Source organism: Phoca vitulina, unplaced genomic scaffold (assembly GCF_004348235.1).
Source record: "Phoca vitulina isolate PV1807 unplaced genomic scaffold, GSC_HSeal_1.0 scaffold11, whole genome shotgun sequence".
NCBI lineage: Eukaryota > Metazoa > Chordata > Mammalia > Carnivora > Phocidae > Phoca > Phoca vitulina.
The window spans coordinates 45,715,877-45,730,920 of record NW_022589714.1 but is presented as its reverse complement, the minus strand read 5'-3'; the positions used below and the strand labels follow the sequence as shown (position 1 = coordinate 45,730,920).

General features: G+C 41.0%; 1 protein-coding gene across 4 annotated transcripts in view; it reads left to right on the top strand.

The window, feature by feature from the left end:
- Window positions 1–5,685: 5,685 nt before the first annotated feature.
- The window catches only part of CUNH6orf89 (chromosome unknown C6orf89 homolog), a 37,699-nt gene continuing 28,340 nt past the window's right edge, over window positions 5,686–15,044 (top strand). Inside the window, exons 1-4 of one of the 4 annotated variants that reach the window (XM_032409915.1) lie at window positions 5,686–5,862; window positions 10,758–10,801; window positions 11,273–11,368; window positions 12,010–12,169. Coding sequence is in view for 2 of the 4 variants with exons in the window: in XM_032409912.1 (XP_032265803.1) it covers window positions 5,861–5,862; window positions 11,273–11,368 (98 nt within the window). In the remaining 2 variants the exon portion in view is untranslated. The remainder of the gene's footprint in view (window positions 5,863–10,757; window positions 10,802–11,272; window positions 11,369–12,009; window positions 12,170–15,044) is intronic. The other 3 variants (XM_032409914.1, XM_032409912.1, XM_032409913.1) reach the window with 3 other exon arrangements.

Here is a 15,044-nt window from a genome sequence, read left to right as displayed (position 1 = left end):
TTTTACACAAGAATAAGTCAGTGTCTTGCTGTCTCATTCCAAAATCCTTCCTCAAGAGAGTCAGTATTTGTTAGCCTTTTTGTCCCCAAGAGAACATTGGGTGACTACAAGGAAGAATTGACAAAGATTTCTTTTCTGAGTTATAACTAATAGTCCATATTAAATTACTCAGAGTAGCTTATATTTACTTCATCTATTCTGTTAAGCTTAATGTGTCTTCTGAATAAATGTCCTTTATTAAAAACAAAATTATAAACTTTTACAGAAACATCATTTTTTGGGCTAGAGAACTGAAGATCATCCTCTTTCTCTCTGCTCCATATAAGTGATACATCATCAAGATCTGTCAATTCTTTTTTCCCAAGATAACCCAAATTGTATCCCTTCCTTCCTCTTCCCACTGCTGTTTCAGACCTTTAACATCAGGATTATTTTAGAAGCCCCCTTGTAGGGTTCCCTACCTTTTGGCTTTTCCCCACTAACCCATCCTAAACACACAGCAGCAGCAGCCAAAGCTTTCCTCCCGAGATATAGTATGTCACTTCTTTGCCACAAAATGTTAAATGGTTTCCCTTTGTCTATTAAAATAAACTCCCAAACCATTTGGCCTAGGCTTGAAGGCCCTTGGTCATTGGCCCCTCAATGACTTCCCTAGCCTGATTTCCTGCTATTTCATCCATGTCTTAAATGTGCCACAAGCATTCCCACTTTGAGGCCTTTGCTCAGGCCGTTCCTTTCTTTGCAATTCTTCCCAAACCTCACCCAAGCCTTTGTCCCAACTCTTTCAGGAAACCTCTCTATTCTTCCTGTCTCTAAGTAGACTTTCTCCCTTCTTGGTTTTTAATCCTGTGCCACCTTTCATTGTTGTCACTTAGTCTCTCCCCTCCAAGTAGATTTTTAAAAGCCCATGTTTGGGACCATGTCCTAGTTTGGTTCAGTTCAGCATTCCCCCCAGTGCCTGTTTCAGACCAGAACATGGACAGGGGGAGCCTCCAGTGGCTGGGGCAGGGCTAAGGCACCAGCCCACAAACAAGCCATTCTGTGGTACAGAGTGCTAGTCCCTGGAAACCTTCTCAAGGGTTTTTCTAAATAGAAGCCAAGACTAAAGAAATGAGTATGTTCACCCATCATTTCCCTCCCTATCCTTTCCCGCAGACAGTTACTCCTCCTATGCCCCCAGTCACTGTGGTCCTAGTCACCAGACACATCTTTGACTCCTCACCCTCTCTCAGCTACAATCCCACACACATTACAGATTTCCAAGCACTTTCACACTCATGGTCTCTTCCCTGTCTCCCATCGGCCAGGTTTTAGAGCGGAGGGCTCCGAGTGACCAACAGGAGGAAATGATCAGCTCCAAGGCCCACCAGGATTTAATATGGGCTGAAATCCAAGCCTTTCCCCTGCCTTCCTCTCCTGAGACTTTCTATTACCTTGCAGCCTTTCTGATTTGTTATTACCTGGGAAATCTTCCTTGAGTTGATTCTTGTTCTTCCATTCCTTTTACCTAGACCATCAAAGTTGTTTTTCCCTTGAACTTTCCAAAGTTAATTTTTCTTCTTCCAATCTAGCCTTTGTCCATCCCACCAGATTTATATGGCCATAATAGAACTCTGATCATGTCACAACCCTGCTCAAAAACCTTCAGTGGCTCCCCACTGCCCTCAGATCAAAGTCTTAGCATTCAAGTTCTTCCTGCCTATGCCAAACTGATCTTTAAACATTGTTTCTTCTTCCATAAGTAGCTTTGGCCTCACTCAGATTAACCTTCTACGTTCTCCAAATGTGCTCATATCTTCCCTCCTCTGAATCTTCTTATTCCCATGTCTTATGCCTGAAATGTCCATTCTCAGTCTCCAATGTCTGAATCCTTACAGCCACTTCCAAGATCACTTTCTCCCTAAATCTTTTCCTGGAGCACCTACCAGCCACTAGGCATTGAGGAAAATAAAGACAGGTCACAGACATTGTGCCAGGCCCCAAAGCAACTCACATCCTACAAGAGACAGACAAATACAGCTACAAGAGAGTGGAATGAGAGTTGTAATAAAGAAGCACATGGTACTTCCTGACCTCTGTTTGTTGTTCCAGAGCTGGTTTTGGGTAGTCAGAAATTTCCCTGGGAGTGATAACCTGAGCTGAGATCTGGAAAATGGTGGTTAGCCAGAAGCCAGGAGAGATTTCTCCTCTTTGTAGATCTGGAACATTATAGAGAGCTTGGGAAGCCAGAGAGTGTTTCTTGGGCCATCCTGGAGCTGAGTGTGAGGGAATCATAGAGGATCTTAGAACTTGATTCTGAGGGCAATAGGGACATGTGAGGGGCGCCTGGGTGGCTCAGTTGTTGAGCAGCTGCCTTCAGCTCAGGTCATGATCTCAGGGTCCTGGGATTGAGCCCTGCATCGGGCTCCCTGCTCGGCGGCAAACCTGTTTCTCCCTCTCCCACTCCCCCTGTTTGTGTTCCCTCTCTCACTGTCTCTCTCTCTGTCAAATAAATAAATAAAATCTTTTAAAAAGAAAAAGAAAAATAGGGACATATGAAGTGGCAAAATTAGATTTTGTACGTTGGAAGTGTCACTCAGGCTGTGGTATGGAGACTGGCAGGAGGGGCCAGGAAGAAATGGGCTTTCTAGGGCCTGTGGACTCCCCGGAGTACTTTTTTTTTTTTAAGATTTTATTTATTTGAGGGGTGCCTGGGTGGCTCAGTTGTTAAGTGTCTGCCTTCGGCTCAGGTCATGATCCCAGTGTCCTGGGATCGAGCCCCGCATCGGGCTCCCTGCTCCGCAGGAAGCCTGCTTCTCCCTCTCCCACTCCCCCTGCTTGTGTTCCCTCTCTCACTGTCTCTCTCTGACAAATAAATAAATAAAATCTTTAAAAAAATTTTTTTTTATTTATTTGAGAGAAAGAGAAAGCATGAGCAGTGGGGGGGGGGGGGACACAGGGAGTGGGAGATGCAGACTCCCTGCTGAGCAAGGAGCCTGATGTGGGGCTCCATCCCAGGACCCTGAGATCATGACCTGAGCTGAGGGCAGATGCTTAACCGACTGAGCCACCCAGGCACCCCCAGAATACTTTTTTTAAGTAAAAATTTAAATTCTGAATACATTCAGAAAAGTGGACAGATCCTATGTGTAACAGTTCAATTAATGATTATGAAGTAAACCCACCACTAAATCAAGAAATGTTTCCAACTCCAGAGAAGCTCCCCCTACCAATCAGTACCCCTTCCCCCACAAAGGTAACTGCTTTATGACTTCTAAATCCATAGATTGTTTTTCTCTGTTTTTGAAATTTACACAAATGAAGTCATGAAGTATTTTTTGTGTGTCTGGCTTCTTTTGCTTAACATTATGTTTGCAAGATATATCCATGTTGTTATGTGCAGTGGCTGTGTAGCGTTCTGTTGCATGAATATACTACATGTCTTATACATTCTATCCTTTCTTTTCTTTTTCTTTCTTTCTTTCTTTTTTTTTTTTTAAGTAGGCTCCATGTCCAGCATGGAGCCCAATGCAGGGCCTGAACTCATGACCCTGAGATCAAGACCTGAGCTGAGATCAAGAGTCGGATACTCAACTGACTGAGCCACTCACATGCCCCTATACATTCTATTCTTAATGGGCATTTGGAATGTTTCCAGATTGTGTCTATGACAAATAGTGCTGCTATGAATATTTTTGTATGTATCTTGGTGCACTGTATGTGAATTTTTTGGAGTATATACATAGAAGTAGAATTGCTGGGCCATAGGTTATATGTATATTATAATTTAATAGCTAACCAGACTGTTTTCCTAAATTGCTGTAGCAATTTACATCCCCACCAGCAGTGTGTGAGTTGCTGTTGCTCTACCTCCTCATCAACACTTACTTAGTGTTGCTAGTCTTTTCCATTGAAGCAAGATCTCGTAGTCATTTCCCTAACAACTAATGATTAGTGAAGTTGAACACTTTTTTACATGTGTATTTGCCATTTAGGTATCCTCTTTTGTGGTATTATCTTTTTGTGTTCAAATCTTCTGCTCATTCTTCTATTTGGCTGTCCAGGTGTCTTTTTCTTATTGGTAGAGTTCTTTATGTATCCTGGACACAAGCTCTTTGTTGGTTTCTTTCATTCTATAGGTTGTCTTTTTGGTTCTCTTAATTGTGTCTTTTAGTGATCAGAGGTGGTTTCTAATTTTAATGTGGTCCACTGTATCTTATCTCTTATAGAACATCTCAATTCTGACTAGCCACATTTAAGTACTCAACAGTCACTTGCATGGCCATGGTATTGGACAGAGCTGCTCTAAAGTTTTATTGTTTTGTTTTTCTCATGTAGAGCTATAATACACATAGAATTTATTTTGGTGTATGGTGTGAGATTGGAGTCAAGTTTCATTTTTTCCTATATGGATATACAACTGACCAAAAACTATTTATTTATTTACTTATTTATTTATTTATCAATCAGAACTATTTATTGGAAGCATTATCCTTTCCTCACTCCTCTGTTGTACCTCCCTGTCATAAAGCAAGTGTCTATATATGTGTGGTTCTCATTTTGGTCTCTCTATCCTGCTTAATTAGTTTGCTTATCCCTGCATCAGTATCACACTGCCTTTGTAGTTAGCTTTATTAGTCTGAACCCAGTATATTTTGATGGCAGATCTCTAATAGAAAGCATTTAGGATCTTGGCACTAAAGACAGGGCAAGATAAGGAGCTGGGGTTCAAATTGTGACTGCACCACTCTTGTGTAATCTTGAGCAAGTTAACCTTTCCATAAACCTCAGCTTGGTTGGTATGAGGATAAATGTGGGGCATCAAGGAGGAAGAATTGCCTCTGCACTTCAAGGTTCTTCCAGCTGGACAAAGAATCAAATTGACCTGCAACAGATTAACAGGAGAAAATCAAATTTAGTTTCATATATGCAGGGAATACACACACACACACACACAATTCCAAACACAGCCAACATGAGGCTTATATGAGACAACCTGAGCTGAGGACAGGGGCAAGGGTCTGGGGATACAAAGAAGAGAAAGGCTCCCTTCTATTAGCAGGAAGGTGAGATGTTTGAAAAACAAAAATTGCCCTGTAAGTTTCTTAGGTAAAGAGGAATCTGTGTTAATAGCTCTCTTCCTGGTACAGGCAGGTAACTGAGGGGGAGGTAGAGAGCTTTTCCTAAAACTGCTGGGTTTTGATGGCTTTTAGTTCAAGATAATCATCATGCCAAAGTGCCCCATCTTGGGGTGGCCTGCCCTTGGCCCGTATAGGAACTATTTATATGATAGGGTTGTTGAATTGGTTTCATGAATATAAAGGTCTTGGTAATGTCTGGCAGAGTAAGCTTCAATAAATATTCATGAGTGAGCTGTGTGTTCATTTGAGTGATTGCTTGTCTTACTTTTAGACGAGCCCCCGGAGGCTTTAAGGGCAAGCCCTCCATTACCTATCCCTCCCCCTCCCATCCCTTAATGCCTAACACGCTGCCCGCCACGTARCAGGGGGCTCAATAAAAGCTTGTTGCATGGATCAGGCCAGCTGCGAAGCCCGCCTTAAGCGCAGCCAGAGGACAGACCCCGGCATGGACTGAAATCTACCGAACAGGAAAAACCTGACGCCAGGGGGAGCAAGAACCCGTGCTCTCCAGATCTCGCGGGAGTTGCTCGCGCGCTGGCGCGCGCGGCAACGTCGCGGGTTGTTTCTGACGTAAGCGCGGGGCGTGAAGAAGGAGCTACCCTAGAGCGCGCGGCCTCGCCTGTGGCGTGGGAGTTGCTTCCGGGTTGCGCGCCCGGAAGCAGGAAGTTGTCGGCTTACCCTCCTCGCCCGGCGGCAGCTGTCCCCGAGGCGGGAGGAGCCCGAGGGGGCGCGGGCCCCGCATGTGAGTGACTGGGGCCCGAGGCCGGGAGGGGGGAGGCCGCGCTGTGACAGCCTCACCGGCGCGCCCGTCTGTGACATCCTCGCGCAGCCCCTTGCCCCTGCGCAAACCCTTTTCCTGAGCCTCAGGTGTTTCGCAGACTGTAGCCCCGGCAACTTCGCCCTCCGCGCCCCCGCCAGGATCGACTCCCTTAAGACCTCTTTTCTTTCCTTGGCTCCGTGGGGCCGAGCAAAGCGAGGTTGACCCTGCTTGAACCTGTTTCGCAGGCGTCACGGCAGTGTCCAAAACACGATTGGCGCCAGCAAAGTCTAGATTTCACTGCCCTTTTGACGGATTTCTAATTTTTTTGTATATTGGGAGTAGATTTCCCGCTCCCCCCAACATCTTTTTCTAATAATTGTCAAAGAATTTTTTTTTTCTTTTAAGTGCGGATTTGGTATATGATAACCGTAGCATCTAGAATTTCAGAAAGTTGTATGACTTGGTTTATTGACCCGATGAACTTGTTTGTAATCACCTTTTAGTGCAAAAATCGCCTGCCCCGTGTTCCATAGTGTCTTAAGACCATTAATCCTGTCACACCTTTTCCTGTTTAAGAGCCTGCATAGCCTTGGTATTCGCGAATACATTTAAAATATTTAGTTGTCATTTTATAGTAGAAACTACTCCCAGATACTTATTATTCTGACTTTTTCTGGTTGCCATTTGGTTTTCCCATGGTGGAATCCTCTATCGGCATTTCTCCCTTAATAAAAGTGTGTATTTGAGTTTATCACAATTTCTTTTCTAAAGAACAACCCAAATGCAACTTTGCTACATTGAAGGTTTGACAGAAGTTCACATAGTCCAACTTGCGTACCAAAGAGTAATCCTGTTTGCCCAGTTAGGCCTTTCTGCTTTGGACCAAAACAACTTTCAAGACCCAGTTTGAATCCCTGTTCCTCTACAGCTGCCCTACACCACCACAGATTGTCTAAATGGGAGGTTCCTAATCTACTCATCTAAATCCTTCTTAGGTTGATATATTTTTAAGAATAAGAATAAAAGGTAAAATGAATAAAGCGTTAGGTAAATTAGTTTGGGAAAAGAATGATCACCTTAGGTCCTTTCTTTTATAAATTTGCTTAGTAGACATTGATCAGGTTCCATGTTCCTGAGGTGAATTTCCATGCCTGTTTTTAGTTTCTTCTGTTATTTTCTCCATTTATCTTTGGTTTCAAGTGTTAAGTAACAAAAATTTAAATGAGTAAATTTTAAAGATATAATTGGCTTTATTAATCAATTCATTAATTAGGCAGCATCCAGTCTAGCAAGTAGAGGGGAGCTCCTAAGGGCTACAGAAAAGGAAAGGTTTTTAAAGGTAGAGAGGCGCCTGGGTGGCTTAACCAGTTAAGTGTCCAACTCTTGATTTTGGCTCAGGTCATGATCTCAGGGTTGTGAGATTGATCCCTGTGTTGGGTTCTACACTCAGCAGGGAGTCTGCTTGAGATTCTCCTTCTCCCCCTCCCCCCCTTCTCTCCAAAAATAATTAGGGAGCGCCTGGGTGTCTCAGTCAGTTAAGCGGCTGCCTTCCACTCAGGTCATGATCCCAGGGTCCTGGGATCAAGCCCGGCATTGGGCTCCATGCTTAGTGGGGAGTCTGCTCCCGCTCCCCCTGCTGGTCCTCTCTCTCTGTCAAATAAATAAACCTAAAAAAATAATAACACATAAGTTAAAATAAATAAAATCTTAAAAAAAGGTAGAGAGAGTAGAATAAAGGCTTTTTTTTTTTTTTTTTTTTTAATTAGGCAAGGTCACTCTCCTAAGGGGAATGGGATGAGTTCTATCAGTAAATTTTCTAGCGCTGACCAGAAATTCCATGTTGACTGGTTAAAGTTCTAGGGGGTTTGAAACTGTAGTTAGGTTAGGTGTTAAGTCTTGGTTTACTGACTTAACCTAAGGGACACCATTTGGGGCCTGTGATTTTCTTTTTAACACAAGAAACAATTTAGTGTGAGGAGACATGGAAATAGGTATAATACAGAGTGATCGAGTTGTGTTTAAGGTTCAAAGGACAAACATCAAGGCTGGAATAAGGAGTTCACTCATTTGAAAAGCATGGGAGCTAGACTTTGTAGGCAGAGGAAATTATTTGTACAAAAGCAAAAAGATATGAAATGGTATGTCAGTGAAGCATGTGAGGAAGGAATGGGAAATGAGACTGAACAGGTGAGCAGTGACCAGGTCATAAAGGGCCATGCTAAGTAATTTGGACTTCATCTTATAACAATTATTAAGTATTAAATTTGGGTATTGGGACACATGTTTTACATTCATCTTGTAATCCCTGAACAACAGTGTTAGAAAGACACAATTATCCCCATTTTATAAAATAATGAAAACTCTGAGGCTTAGATTAAGTAGTATCTCATGGCTGCATAGTAGATGGAAGATCAAATAATTGTCCAGCTTTTTCCAACTCCATTGCCTTCCTAACCCACTGTCTACATTGTTCCACAGCAGGGCATGGGGATTGAAGGAAGTTGCTTTATTTTATTTATTTGTTTATTTATTTATTTGAGAGGGAGAAAATCTTAAGCAGGCTCCACACTAGGCCGCAGGTCTTGATCTCACAACCTTGAGGAAATGACCTAAGCCAAAATCAGGAGTCGGACACTTAACCAACTGTGCCACCCGGGAGCCCCTCAAAGAAGTTGCTTTAAATAGATGAGTAACGTGAACCAATTTGTGTTTCAGAAAGATTTGTGGAGAGAGTAGAGGATGGATTGGAGAGGAGAAGGAGGACTGGAAGTATAGAGATTAATTACATCTTTGTGATGGTCCATGGGAGAGATGTTGAGGGCCTTAACTGCCATTATGTAGAGCTAAAGAGGAGATGATGAATGTGGGAACTATACAGGGGGTGGAATTGAGGATTTAGTGATTGGTTCATCAGTGTGTTTGAGGAAGAAGGAAGAGAGGTTTTAAATTTGGAGAACTGGTGTTTCCAGTAATTACAAAGCAGAATATGGTAGGAGAAATGGGTTGCGGGGGGAAAATAGTCAGTTACGGACACATTACATATAGGGGACAGTAAGAAATTTTGGCCAGGGTGTCTGGTAGATAGATAGATGGATGGGTCTGGAGTTCTGGAAAGTTGTAGACTGGAGAAGAGATTTGGGAATCACTAATAGATGGTGGTTAAAGCCATGGAGGGAATGAGAAGATCAAGGACAAATGTGATGAATACCAACATTCAGGGGTATAGTCTCTGAGAAAGGAGAATTATGCCAAGGTTTGAGAGCACTTGAGGGAGAAAATGGATAGCAGCAGCAGCTTTTGCAGAGAGGTCAGGTAAGGTGATAGTTGAGAAAACATCCTTTGGACTTGGCATGTAGAGAGCTATTGGTGGCCTGAGTGAGAGCAATATCGGTGTGAGCGGGGCAGAAATACAATTTCAAGAGGTTAATAAAGAAATGGAGACCTGAGAAAAAAGGTGAAGTAATGCCTTTTTTTTTTTTTTTTTTTTTTTTAAGGAGCTTGGCTATGAAGGGAGGGAAAACATGAGCACTGGAATTCTAGAGAGGAAGGGTTTGTTGTTGTTTTAATGGTAGAAACTAGAAAAGGTGAGGATAAGACCAGGTAAAAATAAGTTTTAAAATGTGGGGCTTACTGCTTCAAATATGTTCATATCATAAAGGACAAAAAAAAAAAAAAAGCCAGGATCTGTTCTAGATTTAAATAGACCAAAGAGATATGACAGCTAGTTGTGATGTGTGACTATTGTTTGGATCCTGCGTTTCTAAAAAACTATAGGGCATTTTTTTTAACAGAAATTTGACTATAGAGTGGATATTAGGTAACCTTAGTGAGTTATTTTAGTAGGTATGATAATTTTGCTTATGATTAAGTAGAGCAGTGTCCTTATTCTGAGGAGATGCATGCTGAAATATTTAGAAGTGATTTCATAATGTGTCACAACTGATTTTTAAATGGTTCTGGCAAAAGCAGAGAGGAGACAGGTAAAGCAAATTTGGCCAAACGTTAACAATCAATCTAAGGGAAGGATATACAAGTGTTTATTGTAGTATTTCCGTTTTTCTGGAGGCTTGAAATTTTTCAAAATAAGCGATTGGAAAAAGTGGAAGAGGCATATTTTCAGTGAATGAAGAAAGTATCAGACTCACCAAGTTTCACTGGACAAAGATGTCCAGAAAGAGGACTTAGTCAAGTGATGCTAAAACTGCAAAAAAGTAGAATTCCCTTAGCTGTAAATTTTGAGCACTTCTACATTTTTAAATTCCTGCTCTTTTAAGTCCTATTGTTTTAATGTTCATCAACTATTTTTCCTTTAAATATGATGTTTATTTTTTCTTAGCGGTTTTTATTACAACCCAAAGGCTGCATTTTTTTCATTTTAGTAGAACATCTTCAGTTAATGGGAATCACTGGATAAAAGAGAATGGAATTTGTTCATAACACTAAGGAATGGATTATCATGCTGCATAGCTAGCATAGCACTAAAGAACCTAGTACCAGAAAAAGAAAATTTAGTATTACTCGGGATATTGTCCCCACTTTTGAAGATTAGGACATATTTAGATGGGCTTTTGAAACTTTCTTTTTTGAACTATAGCATTTCCCCTTTCATGTTTTAGCTAGATGCATCAGTATGGCATCTCAGAGTTGCCTAACTTGGCATAGCTGTTTAGTTTGGAAAACTGAGAACCTCCAGGGTGATGTCAAATCAGTGTTTAGGACATATTTATAACCATGAAGGAATTCTGTATCAGACAGGGCAAAGCAGAAGTTTACATTCAGTGTGACCTCTTAACCTGTTTTCTGCTTTAAACATTTTTATTGATAAGTTCTATCAGAGTCATTCTATGAGCTATGCCTCTGTCCTGTTTTTTTCCTAGACTTGAGACCCAGAAGGAATTGTGGAGAACATCTCATCAGAGCTGTCAGTGGCTTCCTTCTATTCCTGAGATGCTCCTTCAGAAGTGAACAGCCTCCTGGGGCTTACCTCCCCCCTCACCTCCACCCCAGCCTCCCTTGAAAGCAGAATTTCTTAACCTTAGCACCCTTAGCAGTTTGAGTGGGACAGTTCTTTGTTGTGGGGGGGGCTGTCCTTGTAGGATGTTTGGTCTTTACCCACTAGATGCTAGTGGTGCCCCTCCAGTTGTGACAATCTAAAATGTCTCCAGACATTGCCACATGTCCGCTGGGGAGCAAACTCATCCCTACTTGAGAACTGGTATTCTAAAGCAGTGTCTCCTAATTGGGGGTGTGCCTTTACTCAACAGGGAAGAGTTGGAATACTTGTGCACCTGGATCCCACTCCCAGAGGTTCTAGCAATTCATTATGTTGAGGGTGGTGCATGATACCTTGATTTTCCTAATTCTGCTAGTGACCCTGCCTGTGCCCTTGCAGGTATAAGCCAGTGTTAGAAGTCAAGCTCACTCTTTGGAACTTCCCTCTGTGGCAAAGCTCATTCCTGCCAGAGTTGGATCTTCTTTCTTTCTGGAGGTAAAGGAATTGCCATCAAGGCTCAGCTGATTTCAGTCAGTCCCCTCGTGCTTGATGCTTAGCCATGACTTTGTGTTTGATTTCTTTTTTTTAGGGACAAGATTTTTTTTTTTTTTAATGCAAATCCTTGTGTTGAGGGCTGACTTTCAGATCACAGCAAGGGAGCTGCTTTGCTAGTATGAAATCCCAACCCAAAGGGATATTTTTTGTGTGGTTTATTAACATCATAGCTACTAGATGCCAGTACCCCTCCAGTGTGACCATCAAAAATGTCTCCAGACTTTCCAAATGTCCCCTGTCCTGAATCGCCCCCAGTTGAGGACCACTGGTCTAACCAAAGCCAAAAGGAGGGCTTATTATAAAGATTCCTATGTGCTCTTAGAAACTTTATGAAATTATTAGTAATGACCCTTCCAGTAATTTGGGAAATGTGTCAGAATCTCAAGGAAGAAGGGTGTACAGTTTGCAGAAATATATTCAGTATCATAATACCATTGTATACTTGAATTATTAAAAAAAACACCATATTGTTTTTGCAGTACAAACGGGGGGTTTGATGAGATGTTTATGTGTATTAGAAGTAGGCAGAGGTTTACAATGGTGGGTAGTTCTCCTCACTTGCACTTCTGTTCCCTTCACAGTTCACAATAATGTGATGTTCTCTGCTGCCTGAGGGATACCTACATGTGCCCCACCTTCCAACAGTTTCAAATTATTTACTGGAATTTTTTCTAGAATTCTGACTCCTCTCTTTTCTGGTCCTTTACTGAATTTTAATGGATTTTGACTGGATATTGTTAGGTAATTAATTGTAGTTTGTTTGAACATTATCCTTGCTTGCTTATAGAATGTCTGTTAATTTCAACAGAAAAATGCTGTCTCTGGAATCACTATTCACAAAATCACAATGTGAAAAATATTGTAATAAGTTACTGCTTTATTCTTTTTCCAGGAATCATTGTAGTTGATCACTTTTCCAGTTCTCAACCACTAAGTTGTGATAATTGAGGGACACGGTGTTGTGGTTTTCACACTGCCAGCTCAGAATAGGAAAATACTTGGTAAGGAAGGCAGCATGCATAAAGGTTAAAAGCATCAATCCTGAAGTCAGGCACACTTGACTTCACATCCCAGCAAGTTACGGAACCTTTCTGAGCCTTAGTTTCAATATCTGTGAAATGGGATTAATCACACCTACCTTTTGGCAAAACAAAGAAAGCAAAGAAAGAGAGACAAACCAAGAAACAGACTCTTAGCTATAGAGAACAAACTGATGGTTGCCAGAGGGGAGGTTGGTGGGGGGATGGGGGAAATAGGTGAAGGGGCTTAAGAGTACACTTAACCATGATGAGCACTGAGTAATATATACAATTGTTGAATCATCATATTGTACACCTGAAACTGGTAGAACACTGTATGTTAACTATACTGGAATTAAAATTAAACTTGATAAAAAAAAAGTCACACCTACCTTCTGGGGTTGCTGTGATGATTTACTAAGATAATGTTTCTAGAGTACTTAGCACGGTGCCTGGCATATAGGATGGCATAACAGGAAGCGGTAATAGAGGAATGCATATAAGTCTTTAATTTCTAATGAATTGAGTTTTTCTACCTCCTGAAGTCCTCATCTGCTCTTAAAATTTTAGAGCTAGAGGGAACTTTGCAAATCTCCTAGTTCAGTCCTTTTTATTTTTTGGATGCGGAAACAGACCAAGTGACTCAGCCAGATCATAGCAGTGTAGTGTAATAAATGCCACAACAGGCGTATGTTCAAATTCTGTAAATACACATTTTAAAAACGTCTCTATGGAGCTTTATATACCATAAAATTTACCCATTTGAAATGTACAATTCAGTGTATATTTTTAGTATATTCACAAAGTTGTGCGACTATCACTACAATTTAAGTTTAGAACATTTTTGTCACTCTAGAAAGAAACCCTGTATCTACTAACAGCCACTCTTCATTCATCTCCTCTCCCTCCACTGGATAACCACTGATTAATCTATTTCCTGTCTCTATAGATTGCCTCTATTCTTGACTTTTTGCATTTTATTAATGCAGTCTTATGTGATCTTTTGTGACTCTCTTCTTCCTCTTAGCATAATATTTTCAAGGTTCACCTATGTTGTAGCATGGATCAATATTTTATTCCTTTTTATTGTCCAATAATATTTCATTGTATGGATATACCACATTTTATCCATCCATTCAGTAGTTTATGGACATTTGGCTTGCTTCTATTTTGGAGCTATTATGAATAATGCTGCTTGGATATTTGTATACAAGTTTTTGTGTGGAAATATGTTTTAAATTCTCTTGGGTTCATACTTACAAGTGGAATTACTGGATCGTATCATAACTGTGTTTAAATTTTTGAGAAACTGTCAAACTTTTCCAAAGCAGCTGCACCGTATTATATTCTCACCAGCAATGTACAAGGGTTCTAGGTGCTCGATATCTTTGCCACCTTATTATCTTATTTTTTTATTATAGCCATTCCAGTGGTTGTGAAGTGGTGTCTCATTGTGGTTTTGATTTGTATTTCCCTGATAGCTAATGATGTTGAACATTTTTTCATGAATTTATTGGCCATTTCTGTATCGTCTTTGGAGAAATGTCTATTCACATCCTTTCCCCATTTTAAAATTGGGCCATCTTTTTATTATTGGTTGTAATAATTCTTTATGTACTTTGAATATCAATCTCTTATCAGATATATGGTTTGCAGATATGTTCTCCCATTCTGTGGGTTGTCATTTCACTTTCCTAAAAGGTATCATTTACAGTACAAAAATTGTTAAATTTTAGTGTAGTCCAATTTAGTTTTTCTTTTGCTGCTTATGCTTTTGGTGCCATATCTAAGAAACCATTGCCTAATCCAGTGTCATGAAGATTTTCCCCCTATGTTTTCTTCTAAGGATTTAGTTTATAGTTTTAGTTCTTAAGTTTATGTCTTTGATCTGTTTTGAGTTAATTTTTGTGTATGGTAGAAGAAAGAGTCCTACTTCATTCTTTTGCATGTGGATATCTAGTTGTCCCAGCACCATTGGTTGAAAATACACATTTTTAAATAGAGTTTACCCATCCTTTTATCTGAACCTTGAAATGAAAGGCTAGATGGCCTATAAAAAACACACTGAGCAAGAGCAAAGACTTTGGGGAAGGGATTTAGCCTCATTAGGTGTGGGGGGTTTCTCCCCTCCCCCAGCCAATTCCTTAAAGTCTAGATTCCCTGCCTATTAATTCACCATTAAAAGTCTGATTCTGATTTAATTGGTTTGGGTTGAGGCCCTGGTATGAGCGTTCATTAAAAACTCTCTAGGTGATTCTAATGTGTAGGCACACTTCAAAACTAGTGAACTAAAGGGTTAACAGTCATAAAGAGGACCAGACAGTCCTCGGGAGGCGCTGCTGGAAGGGGAGATAGGCTGAGGTGCTCGCTGGCTGGTGGCACTGCGGGCCTGCTTTTCTCCGCTGAGCTCCAGGACTGTTGTCCCTGCTCTACAGGTGGCAGCATCTCCTTACTGAAAAAATAGAATTGTACCCAGTCAGTGCTTTTTGGGGTTAGAAGCACTTTGGGGATGAGATATGTGAGACAAGAGGACCTCTACATTTAAGGGAAAAAAAGACCAATAGAAGAGAACATAAATCCCAAGCACAATTTTTCTT